The following is a 20565-nucleotide window of genomic DNA, read 5'->3' as shown; positions in this document are numbered from 1 at the left end:
TGCAGCCACTTCCAGGCCTGAACACTTCCGGGCACCCATTGAAATCCAGCCAGAGAAACATCCATTCCCACACTGCCCCCGGGGGAGGCGAGACCGGCTCACAGCACCAGAGATGGCTGTGTGCCACGTGGTGTGGAAGGTGTGTGCACATATGCGTGCAGCCATGTGTGCGTGCATGTGAGACTCCACAACCGGATGTGGCTGTATATACGTGGGCATACTGTCTTTCTGTGTGTGTATGGGAATGCCTGGGTATGGGAATTTGTGTTTGGACATGTGTGTCTCATGCATGTATACATGTGCAAGTCTCTGAATATATTTACAGACCCCTGGCTGTGGCTGTGTGTTTTGTGTCTGTAACTATGTCCCCGTATGTAGGTGTGGGTAGGCTGTGTACATATGTGTGTGAAGGTTTCTGAATCCCCGGGTGGAGAAACCCCCGTAGGGGGGAGGGAAGGAGCGTCCTGGGTAGCTCGATGCCTGTACAAATGTGGGGCCTGAAGGGAGGAGAATGTCCCTTCTGGGTGCCCTGTCCAGCCCTGGGAATGTAATGATAAGAGCTCAACTTCCTAATTTCTACTTTCCAAAGTACTTTCACCCAATTAATTGCAAGCTGGCAAGGTGGGTAGAGAAGAAACTGTCACCTGTTTTACAGATGAGGAAACTGAGGCCCAGAGAGGGGCAGGGATTTGCCCACTGGCAGAGGAAGGCCACCTGCCCTTCAGACAGATGCCATCAATGTTATGAATGTGCACAGAGGTAGGGGCACCGGGCGGGGGAGGATGGAGAAGATATCACAGGCCTGGCTTCCCTCAGCCCAGCATCGGCTTGCTGGAGACCCCAGATGAATCATTCAGTCTCTCTAGCCCCTGGCTTCCTCTCCTGTCAAAGGAGGATGATCCACAGACTCTCTTGATTCTGAGGTGGGGGTGGGCTGTCGGGAAGGGGAGGTTCGGAGCCCACTCTCTGAGCTGTGTTGGCACAAACGGAGGCTTCTAGCCAGACTGGGTGGAAGCCAGGAAGCCTGAGGACAGGCAGCTTTTCAATAATCTGAGAAGGCCAACCCCAGGCTGTCTAGCAGGCAGGGCCCACGGCGATGGCCTGCGCTCTCTCTAGTCTCCTGATGGGAAGACTGAGGCCCAGGGAGGGGAAGCTGTGGCCCAAGGGCACACAGCCGTTGGTGAGAACCCAGGGCTCCTCCTGAGATACTCAGGGGGAGAGGGACTGGGAGCTTCATTCATGAACCCAGCTGTCAAGTGAGGGCTGCCATTGAGCCTCTCCCTTCCTGCCAAGCCCCGGATCCACATGCCCCAGTCTTGGGCTGTTGCCCAGACAGAGAAAACAGGAGTCGGTCTCAGGAACCTCCTTCTGCTGCTCCCAGCAGCCCTACGTGGGACCCCCATGGAGGTGGTGGTCCCACACATGGACACCATTCCTTGGCCATCTGCCCTCCCAGCCTAGGCAAGGTGCCTGGCCTTTATTCCAGGCCAGAGCTCTTGGAGAGGAGCCTGGTGGATCTTGCCTCTGCTATTTTCTGGCTGTGTGACCTTGGGAAGACCACTTTACTTCTCTGAGCTCCTGCATCCTCAACTAGAGAATGCCTACTACCCAAGGTTTACTAAAAGGACCAGGTGGCATGAAGTCTGTGGATGTGCTTTAGAAACTGCAAAAAGTACTGCAAAAGTGAGAACTTATCACCCCTGCATGAGAGAGGCCCTAACACCAGGCCCTCTGGTGAGACAGCTTGCATCCGGTCGTGGCCCCACCACATCCAACCTGAGTTGGGCAAGTGACTGAACCTCTCTGAGCCTCAATTTTCTCATCTGCAAAATGGGACTGATTATAGTAGCTATCACATAATTCAAGGATGAGATGAAATACTGCAAATAAAGCATTAAGTACTCATTTGGCACACAGTAAGTCTCAATAAATATTAGCGGTTATTTCTGCTATTTGATGTTCTGCATACGTTGTTCAGTTATCTGTTGCTTTACTGGACTGTGGCTCCTTGAGAGCAGGATCTGTATCAGATTGGTTTCTGGTCCCTTGGCACCCAGCACATGGCTTGGCATGAAGCAGGCACTGGTCAAACGTTTGATTTTAATGATAATGATAGGGGCTCGTTGACAGGGCTCTCACTCTGTGTCAGATGCTGTGCCCGGGCCGCCCTGTCTGTACTTTGCAGTAATCTTCACAATGACCCTGTGAAGTGGGTCCTCTCATTGCGCCTGGTTTACAGATGAGGAGACTGATGGTGACATTGATTGTAGAGATGATGAAGATAGCTGGGGGGCTGGTTTATTACCAGCTGTTTTGCTTAGATTTGCCCTAAGCCCTTCCCCACAACAGTCTACAGACCCAGGTTCAACCTTTGCGACTGCACCAGGCTCACCCAGGGCTCAGGAGTGGCAACCCCTTAGGAGCTAAACCCCATCAGCATCTGCCCATTTTACCTTTGCCCAAAAGTCATTCGTGGGCCTTTCCCAGCCCTGGGCATGTGTCGGAGGTAGGGGGCAGACCAGGGGCCGTAGGTATGGAGGGGGACACTTACCTTAGGGTAGAGTGAAGGAGTATAGGAGGGAACTAAGTTCACTCGTGACAGGTCTAGTGCCTGAGGGAAGCGCTGGTTCTGCCCATCACTCCTCCTGGAAGAGAAAGAGTCTGAGGTCAGGGAGAGCCCCAAGCCAGGAAATTTGGGAACTCTGGGAGAGTCACTCTCAGAGCTGGGGGATGTGAGGGGGTTAGATTTCATGGAAGAGAGGGTCATGGGTTCCCCAAAAGGAGGGAGAGGAGGGGCTTCGTGAGCAGGGCTGCCACACAGGCTCTCCTTCCCTGGATATCAAGAGACGTGGACAGGGTCTCTCCCCAAGCTCTCCATTAGGCCTCCAGCCAAGCAGTGACCTACTCTGAAGATGAGTAGACTGAGGCAGGTGTACGGAGGGTTGCTGTGGAGGGTGAGCTTTCTGGACTAAGCAGGGTGCTCCCGCCTCTACAATGGACTCCTCCCTGAGCCTCTGGGAGTAGCCGCCTTGGCACTGAGAGGCTACCGGGGCTACCACTATTATGAATGACAGTGACCATAACTGACACTCATTGGGCCTACTATATGCCAGGCCCTGTGCCGAGCCCTCGTTCCAGGCCTGAGGGCATGGCCTCCTCATCACACTGGTATTCCCACTTTACGGACAGGACCCAGCTGTGCACAGAGGTCACATGGCTGGCCGGCAGCAAAGCTAGCATCTGCGTGAGACCTGCCTGACTCGAAGCCCGGACTCTCTGCCCACACCACACCCTTCCCTGAGGAAAGAAAGCAGGTCTGGTGAGGGTCAAGTCAGCTCCTGTCACCCTAAAAAGCCTGCTGAGGCCACCTCTGGGGCAGGGAGAGGATATGCCCACTGGTTCCTGGGATCCAGGGGACCTGGGGCTGGGCAAGCAGGCCTGGCTTGTGCTGCTGCCTCGAGCCACCCTGACGTGGCTGCACCTCCGCTCAGGTCCCATCAAGAGAGGCTGGTCCCTCAAGGGTGACTCAGATGATCGCTGGTGGCCTACAGCAGGCTTGAGTCAGGCAGAGCCAGGCTGCCACACCCCAAGAGGGGAAGGACCCGAAAAAGTCTGGCCCAGGAAGAAGACCGAGAAAGCTCTGAGCCTCCCTTCTTCTTCTTTTTTTTGTGACGGAGTTTTGCTCTTATTCCCCAGGCTGGTGTGCAAATGGCTTGATCTCAGCTCACCACAACGTCCGCCTCCCAAGTTCGAGTGATTCTCCTGCCTCAGCCTCCTGAGTAGCTGGGATTACAGGCATGCACCACCATGTCCGGCTAATTTTGTATTTTTAGTAGAGACGGGGTTTCTCCATGTTGGTCAGGCTGGTCTTGAACTCCCGACCTCAGGTGATCCGCCCGCCTCAGCCTCCCAAAGTGTTGAGATTACAGGCATGAGCCACTGTGCCCGGTCTGAGCCTCCCTTCTAATTCCACGCAGCCCAGCTACTCCAGCAGGAGAAATGGTCCAGAGGAACCATCCACAGCCCCACTTATGCACTAGAGGCCTCTCCACCTCCCAGGAGTGATGGCATCTTACAAGAGGGGTCTGCACTGGCCAGTGCTTGACCCAAAAGGAAAGATATGGTGGCAGTGGCATTTCAAGCCTGTGGCATCAGTGTAGGGGAGAAAGTCTCAGGCACTGACTGGCTAGGTGAGCTTGAGTTAGTGACACAGCCTCAGCCTCAGTTTCCAAAAACATTCATTGCAGAGCCTGGGCAGCTCATGGGAATTCACTCAATAATACTTTCACATCATTTGTTCATGGTAAACTCTGCCCAAGTTTCACTGTTTGTTGAATGACTGGAATGAACGAATGAAGGTTGGGGGGTCACTGAAGGATTGTGAGCAAAGGAATGTCCCTATGCGCAGGTTCCTGCATATTGCAGGGTACATGACATAGGGAGAGTCTGGAGTGGGAGGGTAGGGACTAAAGAGAGGTCCATAGAAATGGTTACAGGCGGGCCGGGTGTGATGGCTCACGCCTGTAATCCCAAAACTTTGGGAGGCCAAGGCAGGCGGATCACCTGAGGTCAGGAGTTCGAGACCAGCCTGGCCAACCATGGCCAGTATGGTGAAACCCCATCTCTACTGAAAAAAAAAAAAAAATACAGGCCGGGTGTGGTGGCTCACGCCTGTAATCCCAGCACTTTGGGAGGCCAATATGGGCAGATCATGAGGTCGAGAGATCGAGACCATCCTGGCCAACATGGTGAAACCCCGTCTCTACTAAAAATACAAAAATTAGCTGGGTGTGATGGCGTGCACCTGTAGTCCCAGCTACATGGGAGGCTGAGGCAGGAGAATCTCTTGAACCCGGGAGGTGGAGGTTGCAGTGAGCCAAGATTGCGCCATTGCACTCCAGCCTGGCGACAGAGCGAGACTCCATCTCAAAAACAAACAAACAAAAAAACCCACAAAAATTAGCTGGGTGCAGTGGTGGGTACCTATAACCCTAGCTACTTGGGAGGCTAAAGCAGAATTGCTTGAACCCAGGAGACAGAGGTTGCAGTGAGCTGAGATCACACCACTGCACTCCAGCCTGGGCTCCAGAGGGAGACTCCACCTCAGAAAAAAAAAAAAAAAAAAAAAAAAAAAGGAAGAAAGGAAGGGAGGGAGGGTGGGTTCTAGGCAATTCCACTAAGGCTCCCATGGGGTCTCTTTGGTGAAACCTACTATGTGACTGGGACTGGGTCAAGCATCCTCTCCCCCAACTACTGTGCTAGAAGGTGGGTATTATTTCTCTCCATTTTCACAGATAGAGAAGCTGAAGCTCAGAGAGGCGAAGCCACTTCCTCTAGCGAATGGGGGATGCAGCTGGAATTGAAAGTACATGCCCTTGAGGAACTAGGGATCCTGCAGTGGGGTGGAGGGCAGAGGCTGCCTGGGGGTCAGGAAGTCCTGGGGTAGAAGCAGGTAAAGCTGGCCGCCCCTGCTAGTGCTGGAGTGCTGGGTGTGGCTGTGGCTGCCCAGTGGTGGCTGTTGCTTGTGATCAGGCTAGTCCCGGTGCCCTTCTGTCTTCCCCTAGGCTCATATGATAGCCATGCAGTAGTCCCTGAAAAACCCCCTTCCAGAACCCTCTCTGCCTCAGTCTCCCCATCTGGAGGTGTCCATTTCACTCAGGATTGCTCATGTGGGTGCGGAACCAGAGTGGCCTCTGAAGGCCAGGGTGCTCTGGCTTCCACCTGGGACCCCATCCCAGGGCCCTTGGCTCTCCAGTTCCTGGTTGGCCAGAGTCCTGCTCCCCGAAGGCAACTCCACCTAAAAAGCCACTGCTGAGGTCGTAAGGGGCAGGGGAAGGGAGGGGCTCCAGGATGGGGACATCGAAGGAAACTGGAGGCTCTAGGCACCGCCTATCCATCCATCCCCAGACCTGAAGGGGTAGAAGAGGGACAGGAATAACAAAGCCACGACCTACCGGGCATCTTGCATAATCTAATTTAATCCTCATAGCTCCCAAATGAGGCAGATGTTCAGAAACTGCCTGCTCTCCACACGAGGCTCAGAAAGGTGCGTTAACTTGCCCAAGGTCACACAGGCAATGAGGCAGGGCAGGCATTTGAACACAGGTTTGTTGACTTCAGAGCCCAAGATCTGAACTTTATAACATGTATGGCCGATCCTGTGGACCTCCCCACAGAGCCTTACAACTTCCAGCTCAGGAACTCGACCCAGCACCTCAAGTCAAGTTGGAAAGGTAATAGTAACAACAGCAATGGCAGACACAGCTGATACAGAGCTTACTATGTGCGGGCTCTGCTCTACTTTATTGTATTAACTCATTTAATTTGCATTTTTCAAAGGAGGGAACTAAGACACAGAGAGGTTAAGTAACTTGTCCAAGGTCACACACAGTAAATGAAGGTCTGAAGATTTGACCTCCCCCAACATCTGGTTGTGGTACCCTTAACACTACACTATACTGACACTTAGTAAATAGCAGTTGCTCAATAAATACTTTTTTCTTTTTCTTTTTTTTTTTGAGACGGAGTCTCGCTCTGCCGCCCAGGCTGGAGTGCAGTGGCTGGATCTCAGCTCACTGCAAGCTCCGCCTCCCGGGTTCACGCCATTCTCCTGCCTCAGCCTCCCGAGTAGCTGGGACTACAGGCGCCCGCCACCTTGCCCGGCTAGTTTTTTGTATTTTTTAGTAGAGACGGGGTTTCACCGGGTTAGCCAGGATGGTCTCGATCTCCTGACCTCGTGATCCGCCCGTCTCGGCCTCCCAAAGTGCTGGGATTACAGGCGTGAGCCACCGCACCCGGCCTCTTTTTTTTTCTGAGACAGGGTCTTCATGTTGCTGCCCAGGCTGGTGTGCAGTGGCATGATCAAAGCTCACTGCAGCCTTAAATTCCTAGGCTCAAGCCATCCTCCTTCCTCAGCCTCCCAAGTTGCGGGGACTACAGGTACCACCATGCCCAGCTAATTTTAGTAGAGATGAGGTCTCCCTGTGTTACCCAGGCTGGTCTGGAACTCCTGGGCTCAAGTGATCCTCCCACCTTGGCCTCCCAAAACACTAGGATTACAGGAGTAAGCCACTGTACCTGGCCCCAGTAAATACTTTTGAAGCAATGAATGAAAGCCTCTCCTCTCCTCACCAGCCCTCTGCCCTTCTCTGCTTCACATCCTTTCCCGCTCAGCCTTCCTCACCAGCTTGCCCGTCTCTGCCCCACCTTTCCCAGCACCCCTCCAATCCCCTTCTTCCTCTGGCCTCGGCAGACCACCCTCAATGTGGTCATTTCCTCCCACTTCATGAATCCGAACCTCTCTGTCCCTCCCCTTCTCTCTCCTATCCCACCCTGGTCTCTTCCTAGTCTTCTCCATTCAGTTCACATCATGGAGGTCCCCCTGGTCTCTATCCCTTCCCTATGTCTCCAAAAACCTCCCTGGCCTGGCTCAGCTTAAAATGCTTTGCATTCCTCCTGGGCAGCGGCAGCTGGGAGGAGCCCAGAGCATGCTGGGACATGGGGAGCTCTCCCCTCTCCTCCTTCCCCCTGCCATGACTGTGGTCACATCTGCGCAGCACCCTGGAGCTTACACTGGCATTGTTTCATTCGAGCGCCACAGCAACTTATTAAAAATCCAGATGAGGCCGTGCACAGTGGCTCACACCTGTAATCCCAGCATTTCGGGGGGATGAGGCGGGTGGATCACCTGAGGTCAGGAGGTCGAGACCAGCCTGGCCTACATGGTGAAACCCTGTCTCTACTGAAAATACATAAATTAGCTGAGAACAGTGCCACATGCCTGTAATCCTAGCTACTTGGGAGGCTGAGGCAGGAGAATCGCTTGAACCCAGGAGGCGGAAGTTGCAGTGAGCCGAGATCGCGCCACTGCACTCCAGCCTGGGCAACAAGAGCAAAACTCTGTCTCAAAAAAAAAAAAAAAAAAAAATCCAGATGAGATATAAACCTTTTTTCCAGATGAGAAAACTGAGGCTCAGAGAGGTTCAGTGACAAGCCCCAGGTCGCATACCAGGAAAGGGTAGGGCTGAGGTGTGACTCCAGTCCAGTGTCCCTTCCACAGTGTGCATCCCACTGCCCTCAGCCCAGGCCCTCAGTCCCGTCACCTGGCCTCCTGCCCCAGTGACCTCCCATCACGGCCCTGGCTCCTGCAGCCACTGCCAAGCGCCTTCCCTAGGCCCAGCTCCAGCTCTGCCCTCTCTGGCCTGGACACCTGCCCACTGCTTCCTCTGACACATGAAATGGGAGCAGCCAGAGAGCAGGTGACTCGCCCAAGGTCACATGGAAAGCTGGAGCCAACCTGGAGTCTGGGCCAGGCACATTCCGGGGTCACCTTCAGCCCCTGTGTCTGTGTGGTGGCTATCTCTCCCTCTCGGGGAGAACACGCACCTTTTCCAGGGAAAGGGTGAGGCAGGGGTGTGGGGGAAGGGCCCAGCTCCTGAGTGGGATGGGCCGGGCCGGAAGCCGCTGCTGACAGCTCCCGGGTTTCTTGGCAACTGTCACTGCACCTCCTCCCCCTCCCTTATCTCTGTATCGAGGTAACAATAATAATCGCACCATCGTGAGTGCAGCTCTTTGTACTTTTCAAAAGCCTTCTTTATCTGCTCACTCCTGGGACTCTCACCGGAACTGGAGTGGAGATAAGGCAGTCACTAGGATCCCCAATTCCCAGAAGGGCAAACTGAGGCTTAGAGAGGTGAAAACATGACCTTAAAGTCAGCCAGTAAGGCCTTGGGCAGCAGATCAGGGATAAGATCACAGGCCTTCCACCAGTCCAGGGCGGGCAGATCTCAAGGGAGTTCCACACTGCAAAACAGCAGGGTCAGCCCAGGCTCCATGGTTCATGCCTGCAATCCCAGCACTTTGGTAGGCTGAGGTAGGCCATCTTTACAAACAAATTAAAAAACCAGCCCCCTGCAGTGGCTCACACCTGTAGTCCCAGGCACTCAGGTGGCTGAGGTGGGAGGATCACTTGAGCCAGAAGTTCCAGGCTACAGTGAGCCATGATGGTGCCACTGCATTCCAGCCCAGGTGACAGAGCAAGACCCTGTCTCTACAATGGAAACAAACCAACAAAACATCACGGTCAGACCCAGAAATGGTGGGGAAGAGGGGAATACCAAGCACGGGTGGCCAGACGCCTCTCTGGGGTGCTTCTCACATGTTAACCAGCTGGAGGGGTGGTGACAGTCTCCTTTTTCTCTCATCTGCAAAATGAGAGATAATGTACCCCCTTCATAGAGCTGCTGTAAAGTGCTTGTAACTATTATTATTGGCCACTCTTCCGGAGAGCCCAACCCTTTCAGGGCACCAGAAGTGTGGTGGGGCTGTCTTGGGTGGTGGGCTTGGCCCTTTGGCCCTTTGACCCCCCAGAGATAGCTGCCCTGGATGGTGGTCTCCCAGTGGGTCCAGGCCCTGCTGACTCCCTCCAGCCTCAACCTCATACCTCCCCTTTCCTGTCCTGCCCCAGCCGCCTGTCCTGGCTCTGTCCTAACCTCCCCAGGCTGCAGGCAGCTCTCCTAACCAGCCACACTGTTCACAGGCACTCCCCTCTGCTGGTGGTGCCTTCTCCTGCTTTTCTGCCTAGTGAACCATTGATGCTTTGAAATTCAACTTAACCAGGTGAAACTCTGGTGGCCAGGGCAGGTGGAACAGGACGATCAAGGCAAGAAGGCTAGGACCGGGAGCAGGGGAATGGGGATCTGGACAGGCGACAGTGCCTGGAGCAAGAGCAGGAGGAGCCCACCCTGAGGACAGCCACCCACTGCACGCAGGCTGGGAAACCGGACATGGAAAGAGGGGGTGGTCTGGGAGGGCAGGGGAGGGGTTCAGGGAGCCAATGAACACAGGGCAGAGAAGAATTCGGTGGGGGGCAGCAGCCTGGAACAGGGGCCTGAGGGGTTCCGGCCAGTCCAGCACTGGTCATCAGAAGTCAGGAGGGGGAGGCCTGGGTCCAGTTCCCTGGGGTCTTCCTGGTTTCTAGATCAACCTGGTTCTACCAAGTTCTACCACCCAGGTAGGGTGGAGGATGAGGACAAAGGCACAGACCTCCCAGTGAGAAGGGGGCTGTGGAGGGCAACCCTGAGAGAGGCTCCTCTGGATGGGGGTTGGGGGACTGCCAGAGCCGGGTCTCCTAGCCATGGGCATCAGGTCTGACGGGACTCGAATCTCCTGAAACCAGAACCAAGTGGCTGCCCCAGAACTGCCCCCTCCCAGGGGGGCACAGAGGCCCATTGTTTTCTGAGCTCAACCAGCCGGCACTGCCCTCCCCTTGGCTTGCCCCTGTCCCTGCCAAGGTGCCAGGGAAGGTGGCGGGGCAGCCAGTTGAGCAGGTTTCCAAAGCTAGGTCCAGGGAACCTGGCGCCCTCCTCCCCAGCCCACCAGGAGCCTAAGCAGCCAGGCATAGACACGGGAGGCTCCTGTGTCGCCTTTCCCTGGGCACCTTCGACCTCTCCCAGGACTCCAGAGGGAGTGTGGGGATGGAGTAGGGCAGGGGCGGGGACTGTTTGCCATGTGGGCACTGTGATGTCATTTAATCCTTATGACAACAACCCTGACCTCAGGCTGCCATCTTCACCCATTTCAGAGATATGGAGGCAGAGGCTTAGTGAGGTTTCATGATGGCCCAAGGGCCTCAACAGCTACCAAGTGACACAGCTGGCAGGGTCCCCCTGGGGGTGTGGGTGGGGGACTCAGGCTCCAATCTGGGCAGAGGGGTGGGCAGGAAGGTGGCACATGGGGCCTCCACCCTCGCCCCATGCTGGCTGTGTGCCGAGACACCCGGATCCCGGAGCTGGGCCAGGCAGAGGCCTCCTGAACAAATAACAGGTTGGCAGCCTAGAGAGGCGGTCACGGGACCGGTCCCTGCCCAGAGCACAGCACCTGGGAACCGGGCCACCCATTTACCTGCTGTCTGTCCAGCGTCTGTCTCCCTTGCCCAGGTGGCCCGAGCCCCACTGTGGCCAAAACCCGACCCTTCCCACCTCCCTGTGGACTTCAGTGAGGACTGACTCCTCCCCTGCACTGGGGTAAGGAGGAGGAGTGACTCTGAGATGACCTGGCCACAGGGCCTCTTCCTGCTGGACAACAACATCTGCTTCCCCAGCCTGGCAAACTGCCTTCGCCATCAACCCTCTCAACAGCCTCCTGAGGAACACACAGCAGTAACGCTATCTCCATTCTGCCCGGAAGAAAACCGGAGCCTGGACGGAGATCGTGACTTCCAAGCTTCCAGCCCGAAGCTCAGCCCCAGCTGCTCTGCCCCTTGCCCACGTCCACGCAGGACAGAGCTCCCAGTGATGGGCAAGGCTGGGCCAGGGCGACCTTCTTAGCACCCGTCAGCCCATACGCGGTATTACAGCCGCCTGCGCTTTCTGTCTCTCCTCACTCCCTACATTGTCCCCTCCAGCCTCCGCAGCCCGGGGGGTCTCCCTTCTCTGAGCTCCAGGCATTCCTTCGCTCACTCACCCACTCGGTCATCCACCCACTCCCCATCTGCCCTTCATTCCTCTGCTCAGTCATTCATTCAGAACACATGTCCTGAGGTCTGCTCTGGACCGAACAGTGGTGCCGGGTATTGGGATCAGAGATGGGGTGAACCAGGCCTCCCCCATCTCAAAGCAGAACCTCAGAGATACCTGCCTGGACTGTTCCTGAGGCACCTCTGGTTTCACTGCCTAGACAGTGAGTCCCGCATTGCTGAGGCCTTGCTTAATCCTTCCTTCCCGCTCTGCACCAGCCCTAGCTGGCGTTGGGGCTGCTGCCTCATAGGCTCCAGGCCAGGCTGGTGAGCAGAAGTCCCTGCCTCTCACAACTTCCCAGGCGGGGTGACCGCCCAGGCCAAGGCGAAACCCCCACGGGGATAGACAAGGTCACCATCTCCTAACCAAAGGTGACATGGAGAAGCCCTCCCTCTGCCCCTAGATCACAGTGTGTGCAAGATTAAGTCACCATAACCTCTCCAAGCTTCAGTTTCTCTACTGAAAATTGGGTCTCAGGCCGGCTCTCCCATCCTACAGAGGGCAAATGGGAGGAAGAGAAACTGGAAACTGAGTCCACCAAGGACTGGTTGGAAGCAGAGCCCTGGAGGAGGGCTTTCCCAGTGGAGAGGACCTTTGACTCTTCTAAGTCACTTCTCTTCTCTGAGCCTCAGTTTCCTCAGCTACAAAATGGGAGAGTAACACCAACTTTGCAGGATTGTTGTGTGGAATAAATTAGGTATTATATGGACAACCTGACTAGCCTAGAGCTGAGGACACAGTAGGTGCTCAATAAATTGCAGGCTCCTGCCTGGAGAGGCAGTGTAGCGTCAGTGTGGGCTCTGGAGCCAGATCCTTCAGTGCGAATCCTAACTCTGCCACATAACAGCTGTGTGACCTTGGACAAGTCACTTAACCACTATGAACCTCAGTTTCCTCATCTATAAAATGGGGACAGCAGTGTTGACCTCTGAGGGTTAATGTAAAGTGCTTAACATTCACCATGAGCATTTCCTGGCCTTCCCTTCTCTTCCTCCCTTTCTTCCTCTGTAGGTGCCTGAGGACTGAGACAAGACTCTGAGGTGGAAGTTGTGAGAAGGTAGAAAAGACGGGACAAACACAGCTGCCCAAGCGTAAAGCAACCTAGACTGGGCCTGGTGGCTCATGCCTGTAATCCCAGCACTCTGGGAGGTCAAGGCAGGCGGATCACCTGAGGTCGGGAGTTTGAGACTAGCCTGACCAACATGGAGAAACCCCATCTCTACTAAAAATACAAAAATTAGCCAGGTGTGGTGGCGCATGCCTGTAATCTCAGTTACTTGGGAGGCTGAGGCAGGAGAATGGCTTGAACTCAGGAGGCGGAAGTTGCAGTGAGCCGAGATCGCGCCATTGCACTCCAGCCTGGGCAACAAGAGCAAAATTCCATCAGAAAGAAGAAAGAAAAGAAAGGGAAATAAAGGGGAAGGGAAGGGAAGGGAAGGGAAAGGGAAGGGAAAGGGAAGGGAAAGGAAAGGGAAAGGAAAGGGAAGGGAGGAAGAAGGGAGGGAGGGGAGGAAGGAAGCAGAAAGGAAGAGAGGAAGAAAGGAAGAAAAGGGAAGAAAGGAAGAAGGAAAGAAGGAAAGAGAGAAAGAAAGAGAGAGAGAGGGAGGGAGGGAGGGAGGAAGGAAGGGAAAGCAACCAGAGCAACCTGCCGTGTAAGGTGCTGAGCTCCCCATCAAGCAAAGGCAGAGTGAGCTTCTCAGAGGTGCAGCCAGGGATATCTCGAGGTGTGGGAATGGGAGGAGTGGTGGGGGGTTTGACTAGAGGACCTCAAGTGCCTCCCACATTTGAAATTATTATTATTCTTATTTGGTGGTGGGGGGACAGGGTCTCACTTTATCACCAAGGGTGGAGTGCAGTGGTGAGATCTCAGCTCATTCCAACTTCTGCCTCCTAGGCTCCAGCGATCCTCCCACCTCAGCCTCCCAAGTAGCTGAGACCACAGATGCATGCCACCACATCCGGCTAATTTTTTATTTTATTTTATTTTTTGTAGAGACAGGGTTTCATCATGTTGCCCAGGCTGGTCTGAACTCCTGGACCCAAGTGATCCACCCGCTTCAGCCTTCCAAAGTGCTGGAATTACAGGAGTGAGCCACTGCACCCAGCCCCACATCTGGAATTCTATGCCTCTTGCTGACTCTAGGATCCCTGTGCTGAGGGCAGAAGCAATGGATGAATTCCCAAAAGGGAACAGACTTTCCCAGATCTGCTGGGGGCACACAGATTGCCACTACTTCTTAGGAGGCCTGTTTCGCCTCCTATTAAAGATTAAAATGTGCATACTCTTTGGTCCAGCAACCCCATTTCTAGGCATTTATTCTCCAGAAATAGTACACAAATGCATAAAGATATATGAACAAAAAACAATCATGAAGCAGGGTTTGCAACCGCAAACATCTGGACGCCACTTCAATGTCCATTACAAGGAGATTAGTTAAATATATCAAACCATGAAATACTATACAGCAATGACAAAGAAGGTCTTTAGTCTTGATGGAAAAGGGTGTTTGAGGCTTATTGTTAAGTGAATAAAGCGGGTTGCACACAACAGAAATCTCATTTGTAAACATTTAAAATTACATGTCAAAGTTTACATGGTTAGCTGGTAGTGGTGGTTCATGCCTGTAATCCTAGCACTTTGGGAGGCCAAGGCAGGCGGATCTCTTGAAGCCAGGAGTTCAAGATTCAAGACCATCCTGGGCAACTAGCAAAACCCCACCTCTACAAAAAAAAAAAAAAAAACACACACACAAAAATTAGCCAGGCATGGTGATACATGCCTGTAGTCCCAGCTACTCAGGAGGCTGAGGTGGAAAGACCGATTGAGCCTGAGAGGTTGAGGCTGCAGTGAGCCAAGATCACACCACTGTACTTCAGCCTAAGTAACAGAGCAAGATCCTGTTAAAAAAAAAAAAAAAAAAAAAAAAGGCCAGGCGCGGTGGCTCACACCTATAATCCCAGCACTTTAGCACTTTTGCCAAGGCGGGTGGATCACCTGAGGTGGGGAGTTTGAGACCAGCCTGACCAACATGGTGAAACCCCATCTCTATTAAAAATACAAAATTAGCTGGACATGGTAGTGCATGCCTGTAATCCCAGCTACTCAAGAGGCTGAGGCAGGAGAATCGCTTGTACCCAGGAGGCAGAGGTTGCAGTAAACCAAGATTGCACCACTGCACTCCAGCCTGGGCGACAGAGCAAGACTCTGTCTCAAAAAAAAAGAGAGAAAAGGGGTTTACTGCGTATGGGATCCTAAGGCCCAACAGTGCTCAGAATTTTGAGTGGGATGAAGCCCAGTTGGGCTATGTCTGTCTGTCCATCCTCTCTCTCTTTAAACAAAAACAAAAACAAAAAGCAAGTTTACATGGCTTATCTCTGAGGAGCAGGACCACTAGGAACTTCTGCCTTCTGTGGCAAATACTTTTGTGCACAGTTTGGATGTTTATCATGAACACTCAGTATTTGTGTAATCAGAAAAAAAATTAAAGATTTTAGAGAGCTGAGCACTCACTCTGACTCAGCTCTCTGAGCACCTGACTGCTTTACCCTTTTCCATCACCTTGAGAAGGAGGTATGACTCACCCCTTATTCCAAGGGGGAGAAGCTGACACGAAAAGAGACTAAACACCATGACCAATGTCCCTGAGCCAGGCATGACAGAGCTGGGTCCATTCTGGCTGGCTCCCAAGCCCACACTCTTTCCACTACGTTAGGCATTAGGCAACCTGCTCCAAGGGTCAGGGAAGAACAGAGGCAGCACAGAAGCGGCCCAGGCAGCTGGACCCAGGGATGTGCCCTGAGACTTCAGCTGGCACGTCCTGCAAGCCAGGCCAGCCAGGTTAGCATGTGTGGGCACAGAGCTGTCTACCTCATTTGTAAATGTAAATGTAGGCTCTGCTCCTAGCACAGGCTCCACGCCCTGAGCTGCCCCAGGCTGGCAGGTGCCCAGCCCCACCCCTGGCACTACCCCCAGAAGCCTCAGGGTCACCAGGCAGGTGGGCACGTGCTGGCCCAGGCCCTTCCCTGGAGCTCTAAATAACTTTCTGTGTTGATCAACCTGTTTGTGGATGGATTTGCCATTGAAGGTCACTTGTCACCTTCTCACTGAGAGCCTGGGAAGGTGACAAGCACACCTGAGTGTGCCTGAGTCTGGATGGGCCACAGAACAAGACCTGGAAGTCAGATGGACCTGAGTTCAAATCCTGCCTGTGCCAAGCTCTAGCTGTGTGGCCTAGGGAGAGTCCCTTCACCTCTCTGAGCCTCTGTTTCCTCGGCTATAAAACGGTGTTGAGAGAATTTCTCCCTGCAGGGCTGCTGAGAGCATTCAATGAGAGAACAAGTGAGAAAGTGCCCCCTAAGCTAGAAGCCACCTTGCACGTGTAGAAGAGTTATGACCTCACCCGTGTGGGGACAGGCAGGGGTCAAGTGCACATCTGTGCCGATGTGGAGTGAGCAAGGATCCACCCTGGCTGGACCAGAGGGCCCTGCCGCACAGACTCAGCCGGTGGGCGGGGCGGCGTCTGACACTTTTCCTGGGAGTCGGCACCGGGTGTTCTGAAGCTCTGCCTGGTGGTGCGAGAGGGTGTGTGTGACTCTGTGGGTGAGAATGGAGATGGGAGGCCCCGGCAGGAGCGTGAATGGGTGTGGGAGGGAAAGCGCTTGTGTCGCATGTTTTGGATCTGATCACGCCACCCACCTGCCTAGAAGGCCCCAATGGCTTCCCGCTGTGAGCAGGATCCAGACGCAACTGCCTCACGTGGCCCACGAGGCCCTGCGTGTCTGCTCCCCATCCCCGGCTCCCCTCCCGCCCGCTCACTGTCTCTGGCTTCATCCAGGGCCTCTTTCCTCCTTCCCCAGACTCCTTTCCGCTCCTCAAACCTGAGGTGCTCCTTCCCACTGCAGGCCTCTGCACACGCTGTGCCCCCTGCCTGTTACCCGCTTCCCGTCCGCCTGGATCACATTTCAGGTGCTATGTCTGTATTCAGTCTTCCAGAGCTCCCTCCCCAGACCAGGAGAAGCTGCTCCCAACCTGACCAGCTTTCCCAGAAGCCCATCCTGGGCCTTCACGGATTTACCTGTTGCGTTTGCACATTTCGTGGTGTGACCATTAGGCTACTGTCCGTCTCTCCCACTAGAAATGGGGTTTCCTCAGGTCATGCCTGGGTCTGTTTGGGTCTGATGTGCTGCATGAATGAATGTGTGTGTCTGTGCCTCTATGTTCATGACGAAGCTGTCTCTACGAGGGTCAAGTCTATGGTTGTGAGTAGGGAAATATGTGTGTGTGTGCATGTAACGGGCCATCTCAAAGAACCTCTCCTCGGCCTGCAGGCAGGTGGGCTGGGAAAGGCCAAGGCAACCTGCGGCCAGTGCCCAGGCTGGCTGGGGAGAGGGAGAACAAGCACCAGTTCCCTTGCCCCCCGCTATGCCCCTCCTAAAATAGGTCCAGGGTCTTTGTGCAGGTAGGTCCAGTCAGGTGGGCTCCAGGTTGGCAGCCTGGCTCTGCCCTGCAGCGAGCTCTACCCCTGCCTGCTCCTCCAGGTTGGAGCCCAGCCTCCTGCCTGCACAGCCCAGCTCACTTGAGGCTTGAGCCACACCTGGTCTTCCATGGCTGCCCACGCTCCCCACCACCCCACAGGGCCTGCCTAGTGGGCAGCAGCTCTGGGGTTTTTTTTTTTTTTTTTTTGAGACGGAATTTTGCTCTGTCGGCCAGGCTGGAGTGCAGTGGCATGATCTCGGCTCATGACAATCTCCACCTCCTGGGTTCAAGTGATTCTCCTGCCTCAGTCTCCCGAGTAGCTGGGATCACAAGCGTGCACCACCATGCCCAGCTAATTTTTTTTTTTTTTTTTTTTTTTTTTTTGTATTTTTAGTAGAGATAGGGTTTCACCATGTTGGCCAGGCTGGTCTCGAACTCCTGACCTCAGGTGATCTACCCGCCTCGGCCTCCCCAGAGTGCTAGGATTACAGGTATGAATGAGCCACCACACCTGACTGGGCAGCAGTTCCTGATCTGAAAGAAGTGGGCTTCCAGCCTCTCTGCTTTCTCAGCCACCTCCACCTGCTGCCAGGAGATGATCTGGAATGTTCCAGCTTTAGGGCAGGGGAAGGAGTCCTATTCCTGCCCCCAATCCTTTATACTTTCTCTGCCCTCTCCCTGGACTACCTTTTCACAGCCAGCTCCTTCCCATTCAGGCCTCAGAGAGGCCCCTCCCTGATACCCTTGGCAAAACCAGCTCTTACACCCACCCCATCCGTACTACACATTGCCCATCTGAAACTTCCTTTAGCTCTCTGTCTCCTGCACTGGAGGATAATGGGCGTGAAGCAGGGACCGTGTCTGTCAGGTTCACTGCTGCATCCTCAATTCTTTAGACTAGTACCTGGCATGTGGTAGGAACTCCGTAAGTATTTGTTGAATTAACAAATGGCTAATGGAAGCCTTGAAAGACCCCATGAGGTGAACATTGCCCATTTGCAGGCATGGAAACTGAGGTTCCAAGAGGTTAAGTCTCTAGCCCAATGTCACAAAGCAAAGAGCTGGACCAGGTCAAACTTAGTGACAAGCTAACTCCACTAGAACCCCAGCACATCAGAGTGCATCACAGCTGATCTTCCCATTTCATAGGTATGAAAATGAGCCTCCGAGAGGGAGGGTGATGTTTCTCTAGGTCACGTGGGTCCGAGGCACGTGTTTCTTCCCTCCTGCAGCATGGGGTCAGAAACAGCTGCATTGTTACACCGGCCGGCCGTTTAAAAGCACCTCCTCACTGCCTCTCACTCACCGTGAGGTCGGGGCCATGAACACCCCCACTGCACAAAGGGACGAGCCAAGGCTCAGCAAGGTGAGAGACTCCTCAAGGTCACTGGCCAGGACCTGGCACCAGGCCTGTCAGACTCCAAAGCCAGTGTTCTCAGGGTCAGTGCCTAGGGCCAGTGCGGAAGGCCAGTGCCCACGGCTGGGGCGTACGGTCACGTGTAGGCAGGCAGGTCACCCCCTGGCAGGCAGCAAGTTTCCAGAGGACAGAGTCTACACACCGAGTGAGATTCCGCACCCACTGCGGGCACAGCAGGTAACCATGACCACGATGATGGCAGTAACCGCAATAGCTGGCATCGATGGAGGACGTGCTCTGTGCCAGGCCCTGGTTTCAGGCCTTGGCACCCATTATCTCATTTAATCCCCACACCAGTCTTCCAGGTAGTACTTTCATTGCCCTCATTTTATAGGTGAGGAAACTGAGATCCAGAGAAATCACCCAGCCAGCTGGTGGCTGAGACAGCATCTGCAGTCCCAGCCCACACTGGCTCCAGGGCTTCCACAGCTCTGCACTAAGGGCGCAGCCAGGGCCTCCCTGAGCTGGGGACTGACTCAGTATCACACAGCAGCTCCTTGGAGCAGGGAGGAGGGTGGGCAACTGGCACCCTAGCAGGCCTCTTCCCATGGTGGCTTAGGGGTTCAGAGCTTTCCAGTGTAGCCCACAGAAGTCCCAGCAGGGCCTGCAGGGACATGACCTGGTAACTATCTCTCTTCTCTTCACCTGTCAGGCCCAACTCAGTCCAGCATGTGCCACCACACGCTTTTCTCCTCCACATTGCTGACCTGCCACCTCCTGTCCCTGGAACATTCTCCTACAGTGTACCTCCCTTCCCCACTACACACACACATACACACACACACACACACACACACACACACACACGCTGCCACTTGGCCCACTTCAACTTTTGAGTCACCTCCTCCAGGAAGCCTTCCTTGATTCCCAGATGTGGGCAGGAGTCCCTTCTCTGAGCTCTCAGCAACACTCACATCTCCCTAGTCAGCACATGTCATTCCCATCAAACCACCTCTTTCCTTATGACCCTCTCTAGACTCTGAACCCCAGAAGAAGTGGCCTCATCTACTATCTCCACCATCATGTCACCAGCACCCAGCACAGGATTTGGCCCTAGGAGGGTGTCCCCACACTAAATGTTGAATTAGTTGGCTGAATGAATGAATGTTGGGGAAGAACCTGAACTCAGAAGGCCTTTCCAGAATCTGGGCTATTAGAAAATCCCCTCCTTAATCATCTACTCCGCCTGTGGCCACCACAGTGCCTCAAATTCTATCATTAGAGAACCCCTCTTTGGGTGAATGAGTCTTTCCTCTCAAAATGCAAATGCTTAGTTAGAAGGGAGAACATCCCCCTGAGCATACACTCTGCACTCATTTCATTCGAAGCAATACTGTTTCCATTGTTATGGACAATCTGAGGTTCAGAGAGGCAGAGTAGATGGGGTAAGGCCACGCAGCAAGTAAGTGGAAGTTGAGCTGGGTATTTGAACTCAGGTCTACCTAACAGAACTAAAATATTCCCATGCATCCCAGACAAATAGACCAGAGTTTGAGCACCACCAGGAGGTAGGGGCACACAGGGCCAACCAGACCAGGGACCTCAGGGCTGCAAGAGCCCCCTCTTCATAATGCTGAGGATAGACGTGGGATAGCAGGGTTGTATACAAGTGAGATGGGGACCCACTTCTCAAGATCACACAGCCAAACAGTGGCAGTCCCAGAGCCACAACACATGTGGGGGGGATTTTCTCTTGTCTCCTGAAGCTATAGGGGATCCTTCCTGGAAGAGCTGGGGGGGAGGGTCTCTCTGTCACTAGGTTCATCCCTGCCTCAGAGTCTTTGCACCTGCTGCTCCCTCTGTCTGGGCACTCTGCCAGTTCCCCCATGGCCAGCTCCTCTCATCCTTCAGATTTTGGTTCAAACATCCCCTCTTCAGAAAGGCTTTTCAGGACTCCTTCATTTTCCAGCCATACAGCACGGGATGACAGGCAAACTGGAGCCTGGCTACTTCGGCTCTAATCTCAGCTTTACCAAGGGTTCTTGAACAGGTTACTTAACCTCTCTTTGCCTCAGTTTCCCCAGCCCTAAACCAGGGTTCCTAACAGTCTTGCCTCGCAGTGTTGTTGTGAGGATCAAACCCATGAACGTGTGCAAAGTGCTCTGAAACACAGCCCGGTGCACGCTCAGCTCTTGGCAAGGACCAGCTCTTTTTAG

General features: G+C 54.1%; 1 protein-coding gene across 50 annotated transcripts in view; it reads right to left on the bottom strand.

Moving 5' to 3' along the window:
• RAP1GAP (RAP1 GTPase activating protein) overlaps positions 1-20565 on the bottom strand; it is a 73673-nt gene that overhangs the window by 28089 nt on the left and 25019 nt on the right. For all 50 annotated transcript variants that reach the window (XR_006694211.2, XR_001487106.4, XR_001487108.3 and 47 more), the window contains one exon: positions 2552-2645. Coding sequence is in view for 7 of the 50 variants with exons in the window: in XM_045378815.2 (XP_045234750.2) it covers positions 2552-2645 (94 nt within the window). In the remaining 43 variants the exon portion in view is untranslated. The remainder of the gene's footprint in view (positions 1-2551; positions 2646-20565) is intronic.

The sequence above is a fragment of the Macaca fascicularis genome, chromosome 1 (assembly GCF_037993035.2).
Source record: "Macaca fascicularis isolate 582-1 chromosome 1, T2T-MFA8v1.1".
NCBI classification, from domain to species: domain Eukaryota; kingdom Metazoa; phylum Chordata; class Mammalia; order Primates; family Cercopithecidae; genus Macaca; species Macaca fascicularis.
The sequence above is the reverse complement of the archived record's forward strand: the minus strand, read 5'-3'. Positions and strand labels throughout refer to the sequence as shown.